Source organism: Pseudorca crassidens, chromosome 7 (assembly GCF_039906515.1).
Source record: "Pseudorca crassidens isolate mPseCra1 chromosome 7, mPseCra1.hap1, whole genome shotgun sequence".
Taxonomy (NCBI): domain Eukaryota; kingdom Metazoa; phylum Chordata; class Mammalia; order Artiodactyla; family Delphinidae; genus Pseudorca; species Pseudorca crassidens.
This window is the reverse complement of record NC_090302.1, coordinates 49024612-49052031: the sequence shown is the minus strand read 5'-3', so window position 1 is coordinate 49052031 and position 27420 is coordinate 49024612. Positions and strand designations below refer to the sequence as shown.

The following is a 27420-nucleotide window of genomic DNA, read 5'->3' as shown; positions in this document are numbered from 1 at the left end:
GAAAATAAAGTAGGGATACCAGAATGGAAGCACAAAGACCATTTAGAAGATTATTGCTTTGGACCAGCCAAGAGATTTTCGTGGCATGGATTAGGGTGGAAGCATTAGACACAGAGCAGTTTACAGACTTGAGGTATCTTTTAATGACAGAACCAGCAGGACTTGGTAATGGATTTGAGTTGAAGGGTAAGAGAGAGAACCCCTTAATTTGTTCATTTACTGAGATGGAAAAGATTGAAGGACAAATCAGTTTGCTCAAATTGGTGGGGAAGGTGAGGAAGTTGAAGATTTGTGTTTCACCATCTTAAATTTGTCTATTAAAGAGTCAAATGAAGATAACAAGTGTTTGGCACGTGAGTTCAAATCTCAATGGACAGGTCAGATTCAGAAAAATATACTTAACAAATATCTGAAGGCCTATAGAAGTTGAACTGCTTTCCAAAAGGTTAGGGAAAAAAAGACAGGTTAAGATATTAGATTAATGCAGTGTGTTAGGATCTTTTTCAAGGTTTCAATATTCATTTTGTACATTGTAGTACATAAACTTTAGCAGGTTGTGGTGAAAAAGCAATGTACTGCTTTGCCTCGCCCCACAATAAAGTATCTCCTCTAATTTGTCTCTGTGGCATGGTCTCAGAAGATAGTACTGTGGTGAAATTCTACTGTCAAAGTAATTGGATTCTTAGGATGCTTTTGTAGTTCTTCACAAGTACAGTATAAAGTTCTAACTTCTTGCTCTCTTTCAATGCCCCACATATTCTGGACCCATTCTACCAATTCAGCAAGTACCCACCATTCCAAATGGACACAACTCCTCACCCCCCATGGTATGCAGTGCTCATTCTTTTTTCCAAGCTCCTGTCTCCCCTCTGCCTTACTTTTCCCTAGCCATTTGCTTTAAGGCCCAGAGATGGAATCTGGGCCTGAATTCTCTTACTCTCTTGTAGCTCCTGTAGCATGAACTGATACTTCCTTTCTCTGAATTCCATAACCTGTATGATATGTACTGCTTATTTTAATACTCAGCATTAATACATTGCCTTAAGGTGTTAGCCCGTGTTTTTAAGTATATACATTTTGTTTTCTTTTAAAGTATAAGCTTTTTGAAAGCAAAAAGCCGTGTTTATAATTCCTTTGATTCCTTATTGTGTGCTAGCATGCTGTTCAACACATAGTAGATACTTACTAACTCAGCAGAATATTTTTCTTTTAACTATTTGAACTATTTTCACTGTACTATCTATAATAATGGACAATTTTTTTCTTCTTTAGGCTTTCCAAGATCTTCCAAACACCTTGGATGAAATTGATGCTTTATTAACTGAAGAAAGATCAAGAGCTTCTTGCTTCACAGGACTGAATCCTACAGTATGCCTCTTTCCCTAATGCCCACTGCAGCCACCACCGTCACCACACCCTCCCCCAAACAGAAACGCACGTGTGCGCGCGCGCGCGCGCACACACACACTTCCCTCCAGTACTTGCCTCCCACTCTGTACTGGAGCTCTTGGTAATAATAAGCTAGACAGCAGGAACAATGTGCTTTTAAATGCCAGATTCTGAATCTATTAGAATTTTAAATAGATTCTTCCTAAGGAACACAGTGTTCTGTGCCTTTTCTTTATAAAAAGAATACTTGGGCTAACCTGAAATACTGCAATGTCTATTTTTTCAAAGATAAAAAATGGCATTTTCAGTATGTTACAAGAACATAAATTAACTGCATACAAACAATGCAACAAAAGTGGCATTTTCAGTTAATGTTTTAATTGATGCAAAATTTTCTATAATTTTATCCTTTGGTAGATTAATCTTAAAGATTTTTTTTCTGCCAGGTTGTTGAGGAGTACACAAAAAGAGAAGAAGAAATAGAGCAATTAACTGAGGAACTAAAGATAAAGAATGTTGAACTGGATAAATATAGGGAAAACATTTCACAGGTAATTATTCAACCGTTTTCTTTTTCTCATGTGCTTACCATTAATCATATGGGAATGTAGGATAATGCAAAATGAAATGATACATTGCATTTTTTCTTAGAAGCGTATGTTCTCATGACCAGATTGATATTGATATTAAATTTGTTTTATATAAAGTTTTGTATCAATGCAAGGACACTTTTTAAATTGTGTTTTTATATTGCCTTTACTTGCAGGTAAAAGAAAGGTGGCTGAATCCTTTAAAAGAGCTGGTAGAAAAAATTAATGAAAAATTTAGCAATTTTTTTAGTTCCATGCAGTGTGCTGGTGAAATTGATCTCCATACAGAAAATGAGGTAAAATTGCATTTGAAATGTTTCCTGGCAAGTAATTTTAATTATATGCTAAAAGTACATGTAAATTGTTTATTTACTCTAAAGTTATATCTGTGAAAATTTTGCTTACAAAAAAATTGTCCTAAGGAAGGAAAAGACCATATATGGGATTCCATCAGACTCACTTTTTTTTTTTTTTTTTTTTTGGTGACATTGGAGATTAGTGACTAATACCTTACAAAGTCTTTTCATATCCAGTCTAAGTAATGGTTATTCAGGTGTGGTAAGCAAATGCATTGCTTTTTGAATCTACTACTCGTTTGAAGAGTCATAAACAAATTGGTAAACATAACTGAAACATAGTATAGTATCAGTGGTTTCCTTTTGATCAAAAATTTGAGTTCACAAGAATAAAAATATTTAGAAATTTGATACTAATTTCTTGAGCTACGTTCATGCATTGCAGTTGTGGGTAAAATAAGATTTCCATTAAGAAATGTGTAGGGGCTTCCCTGGTGGCGCTGTGGTTGAGGGTCTGCCTGCCGATGCAGGGGACACGGGTTCAAACCCCAGTCTGGGAGGATCCCACATGCCGCGGAGCGGCTGAGCCTGTGTGCCACAACTGCTGAGCCTGCGCATCTGGAGCCTGTGCACCGCAACAAGAGAGGTCGCGATAGTGAGAGGCCTGTGCACCGCGATGAAGAGTGGCCCCAGCTTGCCACAACTAGAGAAGGCCCTCGCACAGAGACGAAGGCCCAACACAGCCATAAATTAATTAATTAATTAATTTGGGAAAAAAAAGAAATGTGTAAAGAGGGACTTCCCTGGTGGTCCAGTGGTTAAGACTTTGCCTTACAGTATAGGGGGGTGTGGGTTCAGTCCCTGGGTCGGGGAGCTGAGATCCCACATGCCTCTCAGCCAAAAAGCCAAAACATAGAATAGAAGCAATATTGTAACAGACTCAATAAAGACTTCAGAAATGGTCCACATCAAAAAAATATACATATTAAAAAAGAAATGTGTAAAGAGATGAACTGGGATGTGCTTCAAAATAATTGGGAAAGAGGAGTGGGTGGAGTTATAGATGAAACAAGATTGGTCAAGTATTGATCATAGTTGAGACTAGTTGATGGTAGATACATTAAGCTTATTTTAGGGTTCTAATTTGGTAAATGTTGAAATTTTTCCCTTATAAAGCAAGGTAGCACCTTTATTTCCCCTTAGGAACTTTGCCCCATGACTCCTTTATCTGCTTAGTGTGAGACATAAGGATAGCAAACATCATTTCACTTTAAGTTTTAGTAAGATATTAGACCTGCCATGAGAATTGTCATCTACATAGTGTGGGCTTGTTAGAAGGAAGGGATGTGTTATAACATATAATTTATAATATACTTTCTATGTACCAGACACTGTGCCAAGCACTTCTAGGCTTATCTTGTTTAATCCTCAGAACCATTCTATAAAGCAGAATGGTTTAAAACCGTATTTTATAAATAAACTGAAACAGTAAAATATTAGAACCACTTACTCTCTGCAAGCTCTAGAGGTCTCTCAAGGATCTATTTAGATAAAACTAATATCATGAGGTTTTAAGTTCTTTACTCTTATAATTGATTGATTCAGTCTATTTTCAAAAAATTGTATGGAATTACCAGAGAAAACTCTCACCTTTCATCAACTTTTTAAATGTTTTATAGGAAGACTATGATAAATATGGAATTCGAATCAGAGTCAAATTTCGCAGTAGCACTCAACTACATGAATTAACTCCTCATCATCAAAGTGGAGGTGAAAGAAGCGTTTCTACCATGTTATACTTGATGGCACTTCAGGAGCTTAATAGATGTCCATTCAGAGTAGTTGATGAAATCAATCAGGTATAGCTTATTCTTTTATTGGGTTTCACTGTATCTTGTAATAGATTTAAATCTAATCATTATTGTCATTGTTTAGGGAATGGACCCAATCAATGAACGGAGAGTGTTTGAAATGGTTGTAAATACTGCTTGTAAAGAAAACACATCTCAGTATTTCTTTATTACACCAAAGGTAGGTAATAAGTAACCTAAAAATACTCATACTCAGAAGTCCCTCGTGGCTAAAACATGTAGCAGATTTTGGCCCAGTATGTAAATATGAGCAGGAACACTCCCAAAATAGAACTAAAAAGATTATAGTAATATTTATATTATTAAAGGGGACAAGTTCCAGTGACATACTTAATCAGAAACCTTGTTATCAGAGGAAGAAACATAGGAGGCATAGTATTATGTTCTAGAACTGAGATTTCCTCCATGCTTTTGGCACTTATTCTTCCTCTAAAGAAGTTCCTCTTTTAGCACTAAAAAATGACAGGAGAATATAAACCCTAGAACGCTGGTCCTTCTCATTTCTCCAGAAAGGTCTGTTTTGGTGCTGTGCTCTGCCCTTTTTTAATTCACCACTGCCACTGACTTGGCCCAGAGGCAATCCTAAGTACCCCGTGATCTTCTGTTCATATATTAACTTTGGAGAAAGAAAAAGAATTATCTTCACAGAGAATTTTCCATAAGCTAGGACCATTACAATGGGAAATTTTCTTTTGTGGGTCAATTATAAAACTGATGTACAGTAATCAAAGATGTATTTATTAATGTAATCAGGTTTTTTTTTTAACTAAATTGTTCAATGAAAAATTTCATTGGAAATCCTATCTTCAATTTTTTATTGAATAGTATAATCTGTCTTCTTTTTCCAGCAGATACCCTGTGGAGTAGCTAGATCTGTTAATTCCCTATTGTTTACCAAACATGTTGGCCTATAAACCAAACCTCCCTGTTACATACACTTTTCAGGCTACGAATCTATCACAGTGCCTCACCATAGAAGTTGCTTGAGAAGTGTTTTGTGGATAAAAGAGTGGAAGTATCCTAGGAAAAGTCTGGAGGACACACTTTTTCAGGGTCAACCTAAGAAGTTGTATGATCCCATTTGGCCTATGAATATAGAGGGCTCCCAAGGCATGTTGATGATTCCTTAGGCCGCGCTTCAGATGCGCTAATTCAAATGAGGATCACAGTCGGGCAGGGTGTATATTGAATTGAGAACTTAAGAGTTTCATTCATATTACAAATAAAATAATATATTTGACTATACACATGTAAGGTTGGAAAGTTGTGCTTCGTAACGGAAAGCATTATATGACGGTTTGTTTTAACACTTACAGCTCCTGCAAAATCTTCCTTATAATGAAAAGATGACGGTGTTATTTGTCTACAATGGTCCTCATATGCTAGAACCAAACAGATGGAATTTAAAGGCTTTCCAAAGGAGGCGGCGCCGTATTACATTCACTCAGCCTTCTCAATAAAAGTAAAGGGCAAGAACTTTGGGACTTTTCTGTTAAATCCTGTATATAAGTGTGGCTCAACTGAATAAAAGTTAGGAGATTCATTAAGACTAAAAGATCAGTTATTTTTGGAAACCCACTATTAGATACAAATGGGTCGATGAAAAGAGACCGTAGGGCTTCCCTGGTGGCGCAGTGGTTGGGAGTCCGCCTGCCGATGCAGGGGACACGGGTTCGTGCCCCGGTCCGGGAGGATCCCACGTGCCACGGAGCGGCTGGGCCCGTGAGCCATGGCCACTGGGCCTGCACGTCCGGAGCCAGTGCTCCGCAACGGAAAGGCCACAACAGTGAGAGGCCCGCGTACTGCCAAAAAAAAAAAAAAAAAAAAAAAAAAAAAAAATCTTAAAAAAAAAAAAAGAAAAGAGACCGTAATAACTTCTTTTTGTGGAACATCATCTGGTAGTAAAAATTAAGTCTTCTTGAGTCCTTAGCACTCTGACCATAAGTCATTGGGTCCCCATTTTTAAAAGTATTTGCTACTCAAATCAAAGGTACAGTGGAAGGGCTTATCAATTACAAGAAGTTTAGTTGGCATGGTAACCCTGAGCTTTACTTGCAAAGTAGTTTTAACTACTTTTAGAGTCTAAAGATGACTCTACAGCTTAAGCCACAGTTTCTCCCAGTGTTATATTTAATTTTTAAAATTTGATATGGAAATGTCTAGTCTAATGTATAGTAATTTATGGCAAATCTATTCATTTCTTCCTATTAAAAAGATACCTTATCTCCACTAGGAAATGGAATTTTATGAGCCTTTAAAAAAAGTTTTATGAAACTTGATACTATATTGGTATCTCAAAGAAGGGAAAAGTATTGGGGTTCAAAAATGGTAGCAGGACTTCTTTGAAATGCCACAAGGTGGCCACTAGATGATGCAAAAAATGCAACCAAAAGATTGACAGAGAATAAAATCAAGTGCCAAGGGTTTTTAAAGAATAACCCTGTAAAATGTGGGTGAGGTTTTTTGGGTTTTGGTGGTTTTTTCCTTTTTTTAATTTAAAGTCAATTGTATTTTACATCTTAAATTTCTAAAGCATTTTCTTAATTATTTTTAGTAAGATTTTTCTTAAGATTTCATATACTGGTTTCTACAGTTTATATTTGAAATTTCTCAGTGTTAATGTAAAGAGTGAGGAAAAGTATTGATTTGTTTAAAACCATAATGTTTTTAGAATCTAAGCTTATGTAGGTCCTAAAACTTAGTGTTGATCCTACCCCATTATCTTAGAAAATCTAGTTTAAACTGTTCTTTCAACGTGAAAGAATTAGATGAGAAAATCATTTGTTTATCTCTGCGTTATATTAATTAACAGTGCCAAAACAAATTCTATTCTTTTAAATATTGTAAAATAACGGACTAGATCAAGGACATATCTTTGAACAATGGACTGGATCTGTGCCGGTAATAACAATTATTGTTTTGACTTGGCAGCTTGACTCAGTTGAAGAATTGCAGTCCGTTTGGGTTTTGTATGTTCTTAAATAGCCACTGAAATTATTCTTGTTAGGTCAAAAAATAAACCTCTTACTTGGACATTTTCTCTTTAAAAAGCTATTTTTTTCTTCATAAAATTTTTAAAAGAGCCTTCCCCTCTTAAACTAAGTCTAATGCATATACTATGAAAATATTTTAAAATAACATTTTTACTAGTGCAAACAGCTCATGTAAACCTTGAAAACCTTGGTAACATATTAGTAAATGGATGTTGTTACCAAATGTTTTTGTTGTTTAATACTTCGTTTTCCACCAAAGTATCTTTACTAATATGTGCTTGGTGTAGTTTGTTTATTGTCTGAGTTAGTGCCAGTCATCTTATTTCTGCAAAATGATTATCAATGTGAAAAAGAAGTTTGAAGATTAGGTGTGTTTGAAAATAAAATGGTCAACTACCTTTCAGTTTACTTATTCCATACCTTGTTTATAAGCATTTCTCTCTTTCTAGTGGACAAATATTTGGTTTTTACATTGAATGTTGACCTATGAAGAATAGTAAGTCTAGCGCATTAGTCTCAGCCACTTGAAGCTTCACATATTTTCTGTAAAAGTTGATTTTAATTACATACAAATTGTGAAAACTTCAAGTAACAGTCTGATTTGATGAATAAAATATTTAAAACCCTAAGGTGACAAGCAAGTATTTTTAATGACAAAATCTTCATTGATTTGCATCAGGAGAGAAATTAAAAGGTTTTTAGCATTAAGTAAAAGGAAAGATTTCTTGCTGCTTTCTAACTGTCTTTTGGACATGTGCTTATTTTCTTTGGAGTATGAATCTTTAGTGTGTAAAAAAATATAATTTGAGGGAATTCCCTGGTGGTCCAGTGATTAGGACTCCACGCTTTCACTGCCGAGGGCCCGGGTTCAATCCCTGGTCAGGGAAGTAAGATCCTGCAAGCTGTGCAGTGCAGTGAAAAAAAAAAGTGTAATTTTGTCCTGCTGTTGTGTGTGTGTGTGTGTGTGTGTGTGTGTGTGTGTGTGTGTAATTGGAAAAAAACTCTGTGAGAAATGCTACTTTGTTGGTAATAAATGCATATTTTCATATTCTTTTGGTGTATGTCATTTTAAATGAGAACTGTTTTTATATACTTTGAACCTTCGTAAGAGTCATTTTGGTTTTCAGATTTGCTGAAAAGTTTATTGAATGCCTACCATATACAGAACAGTGTTTGGCTGTCCATGTTCAAAAGGATAGAAAATGTAGTCCCTTGTCTGCCCGCAAGGAAATTAGTCTAAATGAGTCAAGAAATGAAAGAAAAAAAGGTTTAAACCACCTAAAGAAACCAGTTATAAGGCAAGTATAAATATTTTTAGGTTGAAACCTTAGATGGCCTGCAAGAGAGCCTCGAATATGTCATCTTTACTTATGTGTCTATGTAACTAGTTAAACTTCAGCCACTGTTACTCAAGAGGGGGAGGGTGAATACTGGGGACAAGCAGGAGTCTCTGCCACAGACCCAAGGAGATAACTGATTACCCTATGGCCTATTGACATTGTTTTCAGAGAAAAGACTTGGTAGGTTTTCCATCACACTCATAAAAATCCAGTTGTCACAGCCTTCAAGATTTCTACATATCTCCCCACTCTACCCTGATCTAAAATAGCATCCCTAAGCTGCTCTACTGTGCTCTTACCCTGGTTTCTCATCATAGCATTTATCACTACTTATCATTATGTATTTTGTTCCTTGTCTGTCTTCTTTACTAGACTCTGAGTTCTCTGAAGACACAGACTTTTTTGTGTTGATTGCTACCTCCCCAGGACATAGAAAAATGCTTATCAGTACATAGTAAGCACTCAGTAACTGTAGCATGAATGAATGCCCTTTCTCACAACACTGACAGATATTTGAGCATATTTATTCCATTATTCACGTAGTCAATCCTTATTTACGTGTACCACTGGGAAAGCACTATGCTGTGTATTTTGAATAAAAAATAGAGCCTGCATATGATTCCACTATCAAGAAACTTAGTTTAGGGTGGAGATTCCAGTTCAAGATGGCGAACCCCATCTTGAAGATCTTGAACTCACCTTTTCCCACAGACACACTGAGTCTACAGCTACATATGGAAAATTCCTCTTAAAAAAAACCTAAAGGCTGGCCGAGTGATGACTACACATCAGGCAAGCAAGAAAATCACATCGAAGAGGGCAGGAGACGCTGGAACACAAACTCACCATAAACCCCACCCTTGGTGGGCCCCAAATTGCAAGAGAACTCAAAACCTGGAGCTTCTTGATGAGAAGTGAAGGGTTGGAACCCCACATCAGGCACCCCAACTTTTAAGACCTACACCTGAAAGACAAGCCACAATCTAATTTTGATAACCACTGGGGCTTATGTCCAAGACCCAAACAGTAGTGATCTGAAAAATGGCTCTTAAAAGGCTGGTGTGCTCAAACTCACCAACCCCAGGGCCCAGCTTAGAAGCAACATATCACACCCAGACATAAAGGGAAGAAGGCTCACCTGCTTGAATTGAAGCATCAGCCTTCCTGAGGGCAGGCATCTACTTTGACATGCACATCTGGGAGCTGGCTAGGACATTCCGGGGACAGAGACTGGCAAGTGCTATTTTCATACTCTCCCTTTGCCATGCTCCAGAGCACAACTGTCCCTCGGGTGAGAGCTTTCACATGCATCTGTGCCCTTATTTTGCTGGCCACTGCCTGGAGAACACCTCTTGATCGCCTAGCTCTGGAGGCCACGGTAGCTTGTGTTCCTGGTCCCATAGGACTATAAGAATCAGTGTCACCAGAAAAATCCGGTGCCCCAATTTTTGTGGCTGCTGCCAGCAAGCACCTCTACACTGCCTGACTCTGGTAGCCATGGGGCCTATGCCAGTGGGTCCCACAGGACAATAATCAATGGAGAAAGAGTTCTTAAATAGCTACCATCCCCAGAGAACAGCAAGAGGCAACAGACCCAGGAGTTCAGTCTGTGCAGAAGGCCTATAAAAAATGGCTGCAGCCTGAGGGACAGGCTTCTGATTAATCACACTTCTGGGGGCTGTCAATATTTTCCAGAGGTCTGGGAGAGGGGTACTATCTTCAAGTTCTCTCATTGCCATGCTCCAGAGTGCCAGTGTCTCCCAGAGGGGAGCTTTACACGTCTGGTACCCTGGTTTTTATATCCGGTCCTCACTTTTTGCAGCTTCTGCCCAAGAGACGGCCCTTGATTGGCTGGCTGTGAAGGCCAGGGGGGCTTGCATTCCTGGGCCCCACAGGACTGTGGCTATCACAGAGACGGTTCTTGGCAGAACACTGCACACAGAGCAGACTGAAATATACCCTCACCCCAGTCTTTCTGTGAAGTTGGCCTCTTTACTTGTCCTGGAGCTTTGGCCTGAGAAGCAGGCTTCAAATTTGGCACACAGCGAGTGGCCTACGAAGTTCTCAAGGGATACAGGCCATGGATGCCATCCTGGTGCTCTCCCTCTGCCTTGCTCCAGCTGGCTGGTATCTCCCAAAAAACAGCTTATACACTTGTCTGGAGCCACAGCTTTTTTGCCACCCAGGGATACCTCCAGATTTCCTGGCTCTGGGAGCCAACAGGGTTTACACTTGGAGTCCCACAGGACTCCATATATTTCCATAGTATTAAAAGCTGCTGCCTGAGGATCTGGCTTCCTATCAGCCTGAATCTAGGTAGTGAGAACCTCCCCCTGGGACATGGACAGGTCTTGGCACACCCTCAACTACTGGGAGCTATTAACAATATAATAGGTGCTTGGACAATCACAAAGGTTTGAGAGGAAACCAAAGGCTAAGGCAGGGTTGAACAACTTTCATCTGATACACAAGGCCATTCCTTTAGGACTGAGAGAAGTGGTGGCTTTATCTACTGCACATAGGGAGTCAAGAAAACGAAGGAACAGAGGAATATGTTCCAAACAAAATTACAAGATAAGAGGTCAGGGGGAAAAAAGGCTTAATAAAATGGAGATAACTAATTTATGTGATAAAGGGTTAAAAGTAATGATTATGAAGATGCTCAACAAACAGGGGAGTAAAATAAATGAACACAGAACTTCAACAAAGAGTTGGAAAACATAAGGTATCAAACAGAAGTCACAGAGCTGAAGAATATAATAACAACTGAAAAGTACACTAGAGGGTTCAGCAAGAGACTAAATAAAGTAGAAGAAATAATCAGCTAACCTGAAGACAAGGCAGTGGAATTCTCCCTATCAGAGCAGCATGAGGGGAAAAAAATGAAAAAGATAGTTTAAGGACTTAGGGAACCATCAAATAGGGTAACATTCACATTATAGGGCTCCCAGAAGGAGAAGAGAGAAAGGGGCAGAAAAATTGTTTGAGGAAACAATAGCTGAAAAGTTCCCTAAATTGAGGAAGAAAACAGCAATCAGATACAAGAAGCCTAGAGAGTTCCAAATAAGAGGAACCCAAAGAGATCCACACCAAGACACATTTTCTTAAAATGTCAAAGCTTAAAGATAAGGAGAGAGTCTTAAAAGCAGTAAGAGAAAGCCAACTTGCTACATACAAGAGAATCCTCATAAGATTATCAGCAGATTTTACAGCAGAAATTTTGTAGGCCAGAAGGGAATGGCACTCTTTCAAAGTGCTGAAAGAAAAGAAAAAAAAAAAAACTTCCAACAAAGAATACTCTACCTGACAGTGTTATCATTCAGAATTAAAGGAGAGATAAAGAGTTTTCCAGAGAAGCAAAAACTAAAGGAGTGTATCACCACTAAACTGGTCTTATAAAAATGTTAGTGGGACTTCTTTAAGCTGAAAAGAAACTGTATTAATTAGTAACAAGAAAATATATGAAAGAATAAATCTCACTGGAAAGATAAATATAGAAAAGGGTTAATCAATTTTAAAGCTAGTATGAAGGTTAAAAGACAAAAGTAAAAATAACTGATTACAATAATTAACACAAGATAAAAAATATAAATGTAATATCAAAAACATAGAAGTTGGTTGGTTGGAATAGAGTAAAAATGTAGAGCTTTAAAATGAGATTAGTCTTAAATTGTTATTGACTTAAGACTCCTACAGATATAAGTTGTTATATGTAAGCCTCATGGTAACACAAGGCAAAATTTTGTAGTAGATATATAAAAGATAAAGGAATTTAAGTCTACCAGTAAAGAAAGTCATCAAACCACAAAGGAGGAGAGGAAGAGAAGATGAGAACAGAGGGGAACTACAGAACAACCAGAAAACAATGAACAAGTGGCCATAAGTTCCTACTTATCACTAATTACTTTAAGTGTAAATGAACTAAATTCTCCAATCAAAGACATGGAGTGGACGAATGGATTAAGAAAAACAAGACCCATCTATATACTGTCTACAAGAGACTCACTTCAGATTTATAGACACACAGAGACTGAAAATGAATCAGTGGAAAAAGATATTCCATGCAAATGAAAACAACAACAAAAGCAGGGGTAGCTATACTTATATCAGGCAAAATAGACTTTAAAACAAAGAATATTATGAGAGACAAAGAAGGGCATTCCAAAATGATAAAGCGGTCAATCCAACTAGGGGACATAATATTTGTACACCCAACATAGTAGCACCTAAATGTAAAAAGCATATATTAAAGACCTAAAGGGAGAAATAGACAACAATACAATAATAGTAGGAGGCTTTAATACCCCACTTATGTCAATGGATAGATCATCTAGGCAGAAAATCAATGAAGAAACCACAGCCTTAAATGACAAATTAGATCAGGTGAACTTAACAGATATATACAGAACATTCCATCCCAAAGCAGCACTATATACATTCTTCTCAAGTACACATGGAACATTCTCCAGGATAAATCATATGTTAGGCCACTAAACAAGTCTTAGTAAATTTAGGAGAAGTCATATCAAGCATCCCTTCTGACCACAGCAGTATAAAACTAGAAATCAGTTGCACAAAGAAAACTGGAAAATGCAAAAATATGTAGAGATTAAACAAGATACTACTGAACAATCAATGGGTCAAAGAAGTCAAAAGAAAAAAAATACCTTAAGGGACTTTCCTGGTGGCACAGTGGTTAAGAATCTGCCTGCCAATGAAGGGGACATTGGTTCGATCCCTGGTCCAGGAAGATCCCACATGCCGTGGAGTAACTAAGCTTATGTGCCACAACTACTGAAGCCCATGCACTCTAGAGCCCACGTGCTGCAACTACTGAGTGCACGTGCTGCAACTACTGAAGCCTGCACGCTCCAGGGCCTGTGTGCCACAACTACTGAGCCCATGTGCTGCAACTACTGAAGCTCATGCACCTAGAGCCTGTGATCTGCAACAAAAGAAGCCACTGCAATGAGAAGCCCGTGAACCACAATGAAGAGTAGCTCCTACGTGGCACAACTAGAGAGAGCCTGCGTGCAGCAATGAAGACCCAATGCAGCCAAAAATAAAGATTACAATTGAAAAAATTTTTAAAAATACATTGAGACCAAAAAAAAGAGAAAGAAACAGAACATACCAAAATTTATGGGTTGCAGCAAAAGCAGTTAAAGGGGGAAGTTCATAGCTATAAATGCATACCTCACACAACAAGAAAAGTCTCAAACAACCTAACTATATACCTCAAGGAACTAGAAAAAGCAGAACAAACAAAGACCAAAGTTAGTAAAAGGAAATAACAAAGATCAGAGCAAAAATAAATGAAATAGAGACTAAAAAGACAATAAAAAAGATCAAGGAAACTAAGGGCTGCTTTTTGGAAAGATAGACAAAATTGACAAAACTTTAGCTAGACACACCAAGAGAAAAAAGAGGACTCAAATAAATAAAATCAGAAATGAAAGTGGTATCAATTATAAAATATAATCAATTATAATTGATACCACCGAAATACAAAAGATTAGAAGAGACCAATACGAACAATTATACACCAACAGATTGGATGATCTAGAAGAAATGGATAAATTACTAGAAACATACAACCTTTCAAGGCAGCTGTGAAGAAATAGAAAATCTTAACAGACTGATTACTAGTAACAAGATTGTATCAGTAATCAAAAACTCCCCAACAAACAGAAGTTCAGGATTAAGTGGCTTCATTGGTGAATTTTACCAAACATTCTAAGAAGACATAATACCAACCCTTTTTCAAACTCTTCCAAAAAACAGAAGAGGAGGGAACTCTTCCAAACTCAATGTATGAAGCCAGCATTACCCTGATACCAAAACCAGACAAGGATGCCACAAGAAAAGAAAATGTCAGGCCAATGTCCCTAATGAACACAGATGTAAAAATCCTCAACTAAATATTAGCAAACCAAATTCAACAATACATTAAAAGGATCCAGTGGGATTTATATCAGGTATGCAAGGATGTTTCAATGTCCATATTAACAAAATGAGTGGTAAAAATCATACGATCATCTCATTAGATGCAGAAAAACATCTGACTGAATTCAACGTCCATTCATGATAAAAACTCTCAACAAAGTGGGGATAGAGGAAACATACCTCAACATAACAAAGACCATACATATATGACAGACCTACAGCTAACATCATATTCAACAGTATAATGCTAAAAGCTTTTTCTCTAAGATCAGGAACAAGACAACGATGCCCACTTCCACCACTTTTATTCTACATAGTATCGAAAGCCCTAACTAGAGCAATTAAGCAAGAAAATGGAATAAAAGGCATCCAAATTGGAAAGAAAGAACTGAAACTCACTATTTACAGATGACATAATACAATATGTAGAAAACCCTTAAGACTCTACCAAAAAACTGATAGAACTAATAAATGAATTCAGTAACGTTTCAGGATACAGGATCAATGCAAAAACTCTCTTACATTTTTATATGCTAATAATGAACTATCAGAAAAAGAAACTAAGAAAACAATCCTTTTTACAATTACATCAAATAAAATAAAATACCTAGCAATAAATTTAACCAAGGAGGTGAAAGACATGTATACTGAAAAGTACAAAATGTTAATGAAAGAAACTGAACACAACACAAATAAAAAGATGCCCTGTGCTAATGGATTGGAAGAATATTGTTAAAATGTCCGTACTACCCAAAGCAATCTACTAACTCAATAAAATTCTTAACAAAATTCCAATGACATTTTTCACAGAAATAGAACAAACAATCCTAAAATTTGTATAGAACCACAAAAGACACTGAATAGCCAAAGCAAATTTGAGAAAGAAGAACAAAGCTGGAGGCATCACATTCCCTGATTTCAAACTAGAGTTGGCTCTTCAACAATGGAGGGGTTAAGGGCACCAACCTGCCACACAGTCATCTGTGTGTATAACTTAACAGTCAGCCCTCCATATCTGCAGTTCCACACTGCGTAGTACTGTAGTGTGTATTTAGTGGAAAATCCAGGTATAAGTGAATCCATGCAGTTCAAACCCATGTTGTTCAAGGGCCCACTTATACTACAAAGTTATAGTAATTAACACAGGACATTATTGGCATAAAAACAATCACACAAGTCAATGGAACAGAAGTAAGAGCCCAGAAATAAATCCACACATATATGATCAATTAATTTATGACAAAGGAGCCAAGAATACACAGTGGGGAAAGGACAATCTCTTTAAGAAATGACGTTAGGAAAAGTGGACAGTCACATGCAAAATAATGAAACTGGACCGCTATCTTACACCATACACAAAAATTAACTCAAATGGATTAAAGACTTAAACATAAGACCTGAAACCACAAAACTCCTAGAAGAAAGATATGTGGTAAGCTCCTTGACACAGGTTTTAGTAATGATGTTTTTAATCTGACACCAAAAGCAAAAACAACAAAAGCAAAAGTAAACATGTTGGACTAGATCAAACTAAAAAGCTTCTGCACAGGACAGGAAACCAGTAACAAAATGGAAAGGTAACCTACTGAATGGGAGAAAATATTTGCAAATAATATATCTGATAAGGGATTAATATCCAAAATATATAAAGCATTCATATGACTTAATAGGAAAAAATACATATACCTACTTAAAAATGGGCAGAAGATCTGAATAGGCATTCTTCCAAAGAAGACATACAGATGGCCAACAGATACATGAAAAAGATAAACAAAGTTGATAAATTTTTAGCCAGACTCATCAAGAAAAACATGGAGAGGGCCCAAATCAATAAAATTAGAAATGAAAAAGGATAAGTTATAACAAACACCACGGAAATACAAAAGACATTAAGAGACTACGAAAAGCCACTATGTGCCAATAAAATGGACATCCAAACAGAAATGGACTAATCCTTAGAAAGGTACAATCTCCCAAGACTGAACCAGGAAATGGAAAACATGAACAGACCAATCGCAACTACTGAAATTGAAACAATCATTTAAAAACTCCCAACAAACAGAAGTCTAGGACCAGATGCCTTCACAGACGAATTACATCAAACATTTAGAGAAGAGTTACCACCTATCTTTCTGAAAATATTCCCAAAAATTGCAGAGGAAGGAACACTCCCAAACTCATTCTGAGGGCACCATCACCCTGGTACCAAAACCAGACAAAGATACCACAAAAAAAGAAAATTACAGGCCAATACCACTGATGAACATAGATGCAAAAATCCTCAACAAAATACTAGCAAACCAAATCCAACAATACATTAAAAGGATCATACACCATGGTCAAGTGGGATTTAACCCAGGGATACAAGTATTCTTCAGTATCTGAAAATCAATCAGTGTGATACACCACATTAACAAATTGAAGAATAAAAACCATATGATCATCTCAATAGATGCAGAAAAAGCTTTTGACAAAATTCAACATCCATCTATGATAAATAAAAAACAAAGAAACAAATGTCTCCAGAAAGTGGGCAAAGAGGAAACCTATCTCAACATAATAAAGGTCATATATGAGAAACCCACAGCTAACATTCTCAACAGTGAAAGGCTGAAAGCATTTCCTCTAAGATCAGGAATGAGACAAGGATGCCCACTCTCACCCCTTTTATTCAACATAGTTTTGAAAGTCTAGCCATGGTAATCAGAGAAGAAAAAGAAATAAAAGGAATGCAAATTGGAAAAGAAGAAGTAAAACTGTCACTGTTTGCAGATAACATGATACTATAAACAGAATATTCTAAGGATGCTGCCAGAAAACTACTAGAGCTCATCAATGAATTCAGTAAAGTTGCAGGATACAAAATTAATACACAAAAATCTCTTGCATTCCTATACATTAACAACAAAATATCAGAAACAAATTAAGGAGACAATCCCATTTACTACTGCATCAAAAAGAATAAAATACCTAGGAATAAACCTATCTAAAGAGGCAAAAGACCTGTACTCTGAAAACCATAAGATGTTGATGAAAGAAATCGAAGATGATACAAATAGAGGGAAAGATGTACTGTGTGCTTGGATAGAAAAAAATCAATATTGTCAAGATGACTATACTACCCAAGGCAATCTACAGTCAGTGCAATTTCTATCAAATTACCAATGGCATTTTTCACAGAACTAGAACAAAAAAAAAATTTTAATTTGTATGGAAACACAAAAGACCCTGAATAGCCAAAGCAATCTTGAGAAAGCAAAATGGAGCTGGAGGAATCAGACTCCTTGACTTCAGACTATACCACAAAGCTACAGTCATCAAAACAGTATGGTACTGGCACAAAAACAGACATAGATCAATGGAACAGGACAGAAGGCTCAGAAATAAACCCACGCACCTATGACCAATTAGTCTAAGACAAAGGAGGCAGGAATATACAATGGAGAAAAGACAGTCTCTTCTATAAGTGGTGCTGGGAAAACTGGGCAGCTATGTGTAAAAGAATGAAATTAGAACACTCTCTAATACCATATACAAAAATAAATTCAAAATGGATTAAAGACCTAAATGTAAAACCAGATATTTTAAAACTCCTAGAGGAAAACATAGGCAGATCACTGTTTGAAACATATCGCAGATATCTTTTTGGATCTGTCTCCTCCTAGAGTAATGACAATAAAAACAAAAGTAAACAAATGGGACCTAGTTAAACTTAAAAGCTTTTGCAAAGCAAAGGAAATCATAAACAAAATGAAAAGACAACCTACAGAATGGGAGAAAATATTTGCCAACAATGTGACCCACAAGGGATTAATCTCCAAAATATACAAATAGCTCATACAGCTCAATATCAAAACAACCCAATAATAAAATGGGCAGAAGATCTAAACAGACATTTCTAGGGACTCCCCTGGTGGTCCAGTGGTAAAGAATCTGCCTTCCAATGCAGGGGACACAGGTTCAATCCCTGGTCAGGGAACTAAGATCCCACATGCCATGGGGCAACTAAGCCCGCATGCCGCAACTACTGAGCTCGTGTGCCTCAACGAGAGAGCCCGTGTGACAGAACTACAGAGCGCACGCACCACAACTGGAGAAAACCCGCACACCACAACTAGAGAGAAGGCTGCAAGCCACAACAAAGACCTGATGCAGCCAAAAAAAATAATAGACGTTTCTCCAAAGAAGACATACAGATGGCCAAAAAGCACATGCAAATATGCTCAACATCACTAATCATTAGAGAAATGCAAATCAAAACTCCAATGAGGTATCACCTCACACCGGTCAGAATGGCCATCATCAAAAAGTCTAGGGACTTCCCTGGCAGTCCAGTGGTTAAGAATCCACACTACCATCGCAGGCGGCACAGGTTTGGTCCCTGGTCAGAAAACTAAGATCCCGCAGCCTGCTCAGTGCAGTGCAAAAAAAAAAAAAAAAAAAAAGTCTACAGATAATAAATGCTGGAGAGGATGTGGAGAAAAGAGAACCCTCCTACACTGTTTGTGGGAATGTAAATTGATACAGCCACTACAAAGAACAGTATGGAGGTTCCTTAAAAACTAAAAATAGAGCTACCAGGACTTTCCTGGTGGTCCAGCGGTTGAGACTCTGTGCTTCCAGTGCAGGAGGCATGGGTTCGATCCCTGGTCGGGGAACAGGGATCCCGCATGCTGCGTGGTGCAGTAAGTAAGTAAAGAAGTAAAATAAATAAATAAATAGCTACCATATAATCCTGCAATCCCACTCCTGGGCATATATTTGGAGAAAACCATAATCTGAAATGATACATGCACCCCAATATTCATTGCAGCACTATTTACAATAGCAAGACATGGAAGCAACCTAAGTGTCCATCAACAGATGAATGGATAAAGAAGATGTGGTTATATATATATATATATATATATATATACACAATGGACTATTAGCCATAAAAAAGAATGAAATAATGCCACTTGCACCAACATGGATGGACCTAGAGATTGCTATACTAAGTGAAGTAAGTCAGAAAGAGAAAAATACCATATGATATCACTTATATGTGGAATCTAAAATATCACACAGATGAACTTATTTACAAAACAGAAATAGACTCACAGATATAGAAAGCAAACTATGGTTACCAAAGGGGAGGGAAGGGATAAATTAAGAGTTTGGGATTAAAATATACACCCTACTATATATAAAATAGATAACCAACAGGGACCTGCTGTATAGTAGGGACTCCCTGTATAGTACAGGGAATTATACTCAATATCGGTAATAACTTATAATGGAAGAGAATGTAAAAATATATATATATATACACACACACACACACACTCATATATATAACTAGATTACTTTGCTGTACACCTGAAACTAGCACAACATTGTAAATCAACTATGTTTCAATAAAAAAAATTTTAAAAAAAGAATCTCAACATCACTAATGATCTGGAAAATGCAAATCAAAACCACAATGAGTTATTACCTCAAACCTGTTAGAATGGCTATTACTAAAAAGACAAAAATAGCAAGTGTTGGCAAAGATGTGGATAACAGGGAATACTTGTGCACAGTTGGTGGCAATGTAAACTGGTGCAGCCACTATTAAAAACAGTATGGAGGTTTCTCAAAAAATTAAAAATAGAACTACCATATGATCCAGCAATTCCACTTTTGGGTATTTATCTGAAGAAAATAAAAACACTAACTCAAAAAGATAAACGTATCCCCATATTCATTGCAGCATTATTTCCAATATCCAAAATACGGAAGCAACCTAAGTGTGTCCATCAATAGTTGTATGGATAAAGAAAATGTGAATATATATATATATATATATATGGAATAATGGAATATTATTCAGTTATAAAAAAGACTGAAATCTTGCCATTTGTGACAACATGATGGACCTCGAGGGAATTATGTCAAGTGAAATACTGCATGATCTCTCTTAAATACTGACTCTAACAACAAACAAACAAAAAACCGACCTCATAGATACAGAGAATGAATTGATGGTTGCCAGGGGTAGTTGGGGGAAGAGGTAGCAGAAATGGGTGAAGGGGGTCAAAAGGTAAACAATTTTTTTTAAATTTTTTTAAGAAACTTAGTCTACCAGTGGTATAAAGTGGACCACAAAGACAAATTTTGAAATGCACTAAGTGATATGCAGATTTAATACTGTTGGAATTGAGAGGGGAGTTCACGATGTTATAAATGTACATCCAATTATTCCCAACTGATCCAAGACAATGTCGTCATGTACAACTCTTAGGGATTTTACTGGCAAAAAAAAGTTTAGCATGGATGAGAGTTAGCTATTCCCCCGCACCCTTGTTTAACAGGATATGATGAAAGTCAGTCTTAGATCAAATTCTGCCTCTCACACCTTTGCTGAGCATTACTACAAGCAAGCACAAAACTGTCATACAACTTGTTTGGTAACTCTGATGAAGTCCTGCTCTTCACCAGTTTGGGTGATTTGATCACACTTTGCATGACAGGTTCACTCATACCAGATGTGATAATATTCCTTTAAATGGACATGAAACAACCAGAAATGCGTTAGACCCGAAGTCTGACCATGGAACTGCTGGGTGTTCAAAATTTGGGAACCACCTCTAAGGGTAAAGCACATAGAACTTACACCCAGTTCACAAAATAATGGGGAGTGTCTGAACATTTTAGCCAATCTATTAATACATATCTTGAATATCTGTAATTTCTCAGTGAGAGTCCATTTCTAACATTCATCATGCTAATGACAAGCCATCAATTTAATAAAAACCCATTTCTGACATTTGCTGTACTAATTAGCAAAGCATCTGTCTGGTATTAATCAATATATGGATAGCAGATGCACTTGTGATAGCACCTTTCTAATCACTTAGGAAGGTAGAGTGGGGCTAGATAATGGAGAATACGGTACAGAATTTCCACTTAGTTACACAGGTTTGGCTTTGGCTTTGTTTTTGTTTTTTAAGGCAGGGGAGTAACAACTAGAACTTGAATTCAGGAAGATTCATTTGACCATCAGATATGAGGGAAGGGGGGACGACATGTGAAAAAGATACTGAAAGCAAGTAGGTGAATAATAAAGCCACAACAGTTGCTGAAGTGGAGAAGTGGAAGAAAAGTACAAGAGCTATTTATATGTAGAATATATAAAATACTGATTCTGCCTACCATGTGTGTAATGTTTGGTCTCTCACATATCACCTTTAACTTTGATAGAAACTATGGAAAATGGATATTATCTTCATTAAGGGTGAAGGTTCAGAGACATTAAATTGACTTCCAAAAGTCACAAACCTAGTAAATGCTAGAATTGGGACTCAGAGCCAGGCAGTGTGCTACACTAAAAGGAGCATGGGAAATGGCAAAGTTTAGGAAGTAGGCAAGCTTGGGGTGAAAGATATACATGCTTTTTTTGGTGAAAGTGTAAAACTAGGACTACCTCTGAAGTGAGTAATTTAGCAATATACTTTAAATAAGTATCCCCTTTGACTTAGCAAATCCACTTATAGCAATTTATCCCACCTATATACTCTCACATGTATTTCTAAGCATATGTGTGAGAATATTATTAAGTTCAATATTCTTTGAAATAGCAGTAGGTTGAGGATGAGTTAATAAATCATGGTGCAAATATCCATTTAATATAATAATGTACAGTTGTCTGTTTTCTATATACTGACATGATCAGATCTCCAGGATGTATCAATGAAAAGAGCAAAGTACTGAAGAGTGTGTGTGTGTGTATTTGTCATTTGTGTTTAAAAAGAAAACACACACACACACACACACATTTTCTGTCTCTTGAAGGATACAAAGAAACTAACAGTGGCTGCCTCTGAGGAAAAGAACTAGATAATTGAACAACAGATTGGGAGGAAGATTTATTTCTCACTAGTCCTTTTGTATGTTTTGAATTATATACCTTTTATTACTTTTTAAATTGTTTTAAGAGAAAAAAAGAGTATGGCCTCTGAACTCAAGGAGAATTTGTTTCTTCTACTTAATTAGCTATGTGGCCATGTCCAAGTTATTATTTTCTAGTTTATTGTGACCACATTATAGAACATATAAAAAAGAAACCAAAAAGTCTCTTAAGAAGCCAACACTCAAGACACAATCACTATAAAACTTTGGTGTAATTCTTCCTAGTCTTTTAAAAAACCTGTACTTCTTTCTGGTTACAAAGTAAACAATTTAACTTTTAAATGTATTACAAAATTTATTGGTCCATGTAAGGTACAGAGATTTATTGATGAAGATTTAGAATAATGAGTAGAAAGTACTTAAATATTTGTTTATTGTTTAATAAATGCATCATATTTTCCTGTTCAGGTCCAGGAACTAGCTCTTCTTTATTGACAAATCACCCTTTCTGGCTAATATTATATCCCACCTGGAGAAAAAAGTAGCAACTGTGTTATTACTTTAAATACCATAACTCTTGGGAATTTATACTGAAACAATATAGGTCATCTCACCTATGCAGTCCCCCAGTACCAATTATTTAATGCTGGTTACATTATTGCTCCCTAGAGTGCAGCATCCAGCCACTTCCAGTGACTGTCAGAGAGGGACACTGTGCTCTTTGATGATGAGAGCAAGTCTTACCCTGAGTATGCAGGAAAACAAGAACCATCATTCATTTTCTAGTCATGTAAAATTTACCATTCGGAATTTTATAGCATGAAAATAGAACAACAGATTTTCCAACAGTGACTTCTCTTGAGCTCTTTAGGCCAGAATCACTGCATTCCTAGACCAGGTTCTCACTCTCTGTTGACCACACGCCTGCCTTCCACACAGTACTGCCAGGAGAGGAGGAGAAGCAAGGGGCCCATGTGCAACATGAGAACAGCAGCCCCATTCAGACAAGAAACGTCTGACCCTTGTTGGGCATGACTTAAGACCAGTCTGGGAGAGCACAATGTAGCCACATCAATCCAAGGCAAGACAGGACATAAATTGGAAGGGGCTGTTGGCATTACGGAGCAAAAGTTGCAAAAGCCCTGAGAGCAGGAAGACAGATCATCTTTGAGCATCTTTGTTAAACCACTTTGTTTTGTCTCTGTTACAGTAGTACAGAATTATCACACTCCCATATACAACTGTCCCTCGGTATTTCAGGGGGATTGTTTCCAGGAACCCTATGGATACCAAAATCCTTGGATGTTCAAGTCCCTTACATAGAACAGTGTAGTATTAGCATATAAGCTATGCACATCCTCCCTGATACTTTAAGTCATCTCTAGATTACTTACAATACATAATACAATGCAAATACTGAATACATAGTTGTAAATACAATGTAAATGTTATGTAAAGAGTTGCCAGTCCTTGGGGCTTCCCTGGTGGCGCAGTGGTTGAGAGTCCGCCTGCCGATGCAGGGTACATGGGTTTGTGCCCCGGTCCGGGAAGATCCCACATGCCACGGAGCGGCTGGGCCCGTGAGCCATGGACGCTGAGCCTGCGCATCCGGAGCCTGTGCTCCGCAACGGGAGAGGCCACAAACAGTGAGAGGCCCGCGTACCACACACACAAAAAAAGAGTTGCCAGCCCATCGCAAATTCAAGTTTTGCTTTTTGGAACTTTCTGGGACTTTTTTTTCCTGAGTTTTTGTGATCCATGGTTGGATGAATCTGTAGATGCAGAACCCAAGTATATGAAGGGCTGACTTTATTGGATATTGAAAATCTTTTTAATATTCATAAATCCGGTAGGCAAGAAAAATAGTATTTTATTTTTGCTCTAATTTAAACCATCATTATATTACTGGGGTTGAGCCTATATTTATGTTTCTCAATCATTTGTATTTCTTCTTTAAATTATCTGTTCACGTTCTGTGCCCATTATTTTCTACTAGGGACTTTTTCATTCTGATTTTTAGGAGATCTATCTATATCTATCTATAAATATATATATATATATAAAATCTCCATTTTCCCATGATATAAGTTATAAATAGTTTTCCCAATATACCTTTTGATTTTGTTTATGGTGTTTTTAGTTGTTCTAGATAAGACTTGTTGGCTTTGTGGGGGTTTTTTTCAATTTTGTTTTAATCAGATTTTTCAATTGGTATTTTATGTCATTTCAGAAAGGTCTTTCCTACTCTTAGATGATATCAATAATTTACTCATATTTTCTTATGTTTATACTTTTGCTTTTAAATTTTTGTTTTGTCTATAGTTGACTTTGATATAAGAATGAGGGAGGGATCAAGCCCGACCCCTACCCCCCCAAAAAAAAGCCCAATCAGTCGTGCCAATACCATATACTAAATAGTCTACCTTTCCTCCATTAGTTTGAAATTCCATCTTTATCATCTATTAAACCCCAATCTGTATTGGGTTACATTGGTCTATTACCATATTTTTTAAATGACTAATTCTCGACAAAATATTAGCAAACCGAATCCAACAACACATAAAGAAGACCATACACCATGACCACATGGGATTCATCCCAAGTTCACAAGAATGGTTCAACGTATGCAAATCAATGGGATACACCACATAAACAAAAGACAAAAACCACACCATCATCTCAGTAGATGCAGAAAAAGCATTTGACAAAATTCAACATCCATTCATGATAAAAACTCTTACCAAAGTGGGTAAAGAGGGAACATTTCTCAACATAATAAAAGCCATTTATGACAAACCCACAGCCAACATAATACTCAGGGGTGAAAAGCTGAAAGCCTTCCTGTTAAAATCTGGAACAAGACAAGGATGCCCACTCTCACCTCTTCTATTCAACACAGTATTGGAAGTCCTAGCCAACGCACTCAGGTAAGAAAAAAGAAATAAAAACTATCCAAATTAGAAGGGAAGAGGTAAAAGTGTCATTATATCCAGATGACATGATACTATAGATAGAAAACCCTAGAACTGATCAATGAATTCAGCAAGGTAGCAGGATACAAGATTAACATACAGAAATCGGTTGCATTTCTTTACACTAAAAATGAAATATCAGAAAGGAATGTAAAAAAAGAATCCCTTTTAAAATCACACCCCCCAGGCTTCCCTCGTGGCGCAGTGGTTAGGAATCTGACTGCCAATGCAGGGGACAGGGGTTCGAGCCCTGTTCCAGGAGGATCCCACATGCTGCGGAACAGCTAGGCCCGTGTGCCACAAATGCTGAGCCTGCACTCTGGAGCCCACAAGCCACAGCTGCTGAGGCCTGCGTGCCTGGAGCCTGTGCTCCACAACAGGAGGGGCCACCGCAATGAGAGGCCCGTGCACTGCAAGGAGGAATGGCCCCCACTCACTGCAAGTAGAGAAAGCCCACATGCAGCAATGAAGACCCAATGCAGCCAAGAATAAATAAAATAAATTTATATTAAAAAAAATTGCATCCCCCAAAAATAAAATACTTAGGAATAAAACTAACCAAAGAGGTGAAACACTTATATACTGAGAACTATAAAACATTAATAAAGGAAATTGAAGATGATTCAAAGAAATGGAAAGATATCCCATGCTCTTGGATTGGAAGAATATTGTTAAAATGGCCATCCTGCTCTTTCCACCATCTTTCTGTGCCGCCATATTGGTGTGCATGAATGTCCTGGCTGATACGCTCAACAGTATCAACAATGCCAAAAAAAGAGGCAAACGCCAGGTTCTTATTAGGCCATGCTCCAAAGTCATCGTCAGGTTTCTAACTGTGATGATGAATCATGGTTACATTGGCAAATTTGAAATCATCGATGATCACGGGGCTGGGGAAATTGTTGTGAGCCTCATAGGCAGGCTAAATAACTGTGGAGTGATCAGCCCCAGACTTGATGTGCAACTCAAAGATCTAGAAAAATGTCAGAATAACGTGCTCCCATCCCATCACTTTCTTTTCATTGTACTGACAACCTCAGCTGGCATCATGGACCATGAAGAAGCAAGACGAAAACACACTGGAGGGAAAATACTTGGATCTTTTTCTAGGGATGTAATACACACATGCAAATAAAATGCCTCAGAGGACATCCAAAGCAATCTACAGATTTAATGTGATCCCTATCAAATTACCCATGAGATTTTTCACATAAGTGTAATAATAATAATCTGGGAAAATATTATGAACAACCTTATGCTAGTAAATCCAACAACTTAGATAAAATGGGCAAATTTCTTGAAAGACACAGATTACCCAAGCTTACCAAGGAAGAAATATATATAACCCGAAGAGCCTATCTATTAAAGAAATTGAATTTGTAGTTTAAAACATTCCCACAAAACTGCAGGCCCATAGGGCAGCACAGGTGAATGCCACTGAACATTTACAAATTCTTCATAAACTCTTTCAAAAAATTAAAAAGGTGAGAATACTTCCCAACTCATTTTATGATTACAGAATTACTCTGACACCAAAACCAGACAAAGATATTACAGAGAAATGGCAAACCAATATTCCTATGTTATAAACACAGATATCAAAAATCCTAAACAGAGGGCTTCCCTGGTGGCGCAGTGGTTGAGAGTCCGCCTGCTGATGCAGGGGACGCGCGTTCGTGCCCCGGTCCGGGAAGATCCCACATGCTGCGTAGCGGCTGGGCCCGTGAGCCATGGCCGCTAAGCCTGCGCGTCCGGAGCCTGTGCTCCGCAATGGGAGAGGCCGCAACAGTGAGAGGCCCATGTAACACACACACACACACACAAATCCTAAACAAAATTTTAGCAAATTGAATCCAAAATTTATAAAAAGGGTAATACATTTGACCAAGTGAAGTTTATCTCAAGAATGCAAGATTGTTTTGACACTTGAAAATCCACCAGTGTATAATTCATCATATTAACAAACTAAAGAATATTCATCTATAAATATATAAATAATTATTTCTGATTATGTCAATAGATGCAGAAAATCATTTGAGAAAATCCAACATCCATTCCTGACAAAAACTCTCAGAAAAGTAGGAATAGAAGGAAAAGTCTTCAATGCATTAAAGGGCATTTACTTAAAATCCTACAATTAGCATCATACTA

At 37.3% G+C, this 27420-nt stretch overlaps 2 protein-coding genes across 3 annotated transcripts in view; both read left to right on the top strand.

Moving 5' to 3' along the window:
* Positions 1 to 7768, top strand: part of SMC5 (structural maintenance of chromosomes 5) — a 111846-nt gene extending 104078 nt beyond the window's left edge. The window contains exons 19-25 of one of the 2 annotated variants that reach the window (XM_067744187.1): positions 783 to 827; positions 1273 to 1368; positions 1836 to 1940; positions 2156 to 2275; positions 3955 to 4134; positions 4211 to 4306; positions 5463 to 7768. In XM_067744187.1, coding sequence (XP_067600288.1) covers positions 783 to 827; positions 1273 to 1368; positions 1836 to 1940; positions 2156 to 2275; positions 3955 to 4134; positions 4211 to 4306; positions 5463 to 5606 — 786 coding nt within the window. In that variant the 3' untranslated portion in view covers positions 5607 to 7768. The remainder of the gene's footprint in view (positions 1 to 782; positions 828 to 1272; positions 1369 to 1835; positions 1941 to 2155; positions 2276 to 3954; positions 4135 to 4210; positions 4307 to 5462) is intronic. The other variant, XM_067744188.1, reaches the window with a different exon arrangement.
* An 18216-nt stretch (positions 7769 to 25984) lies between these two features.
* On the top strand, positions 25985 to 26404 carry LOC137228349 (small ribosomal subunit protein uS8-like). Its single transcript, XM_067745476.1, has one exon. The coding sequence runs from the start codon at positions 25997 to 25999 to the stop codon at positions 26402 to 26404; it is 408 nt and encodes a 135-aa protein (XP_067601577.1). The 5' UTR covers positions 25985 to 25996.
* The last annotated feature ends 1016 nt before the right edge of the window (positions 26405 to 27420 follow it).

Excerpts from the sequence above, each read along its gene's own strand:
- LOC137228349 (XM_067745476.1), top strand. The coding sequence starts at position 25,997 with ATGAATGTCCTGGCTGATACGCTCAACAGTATCAACAATGCCAAAAAA.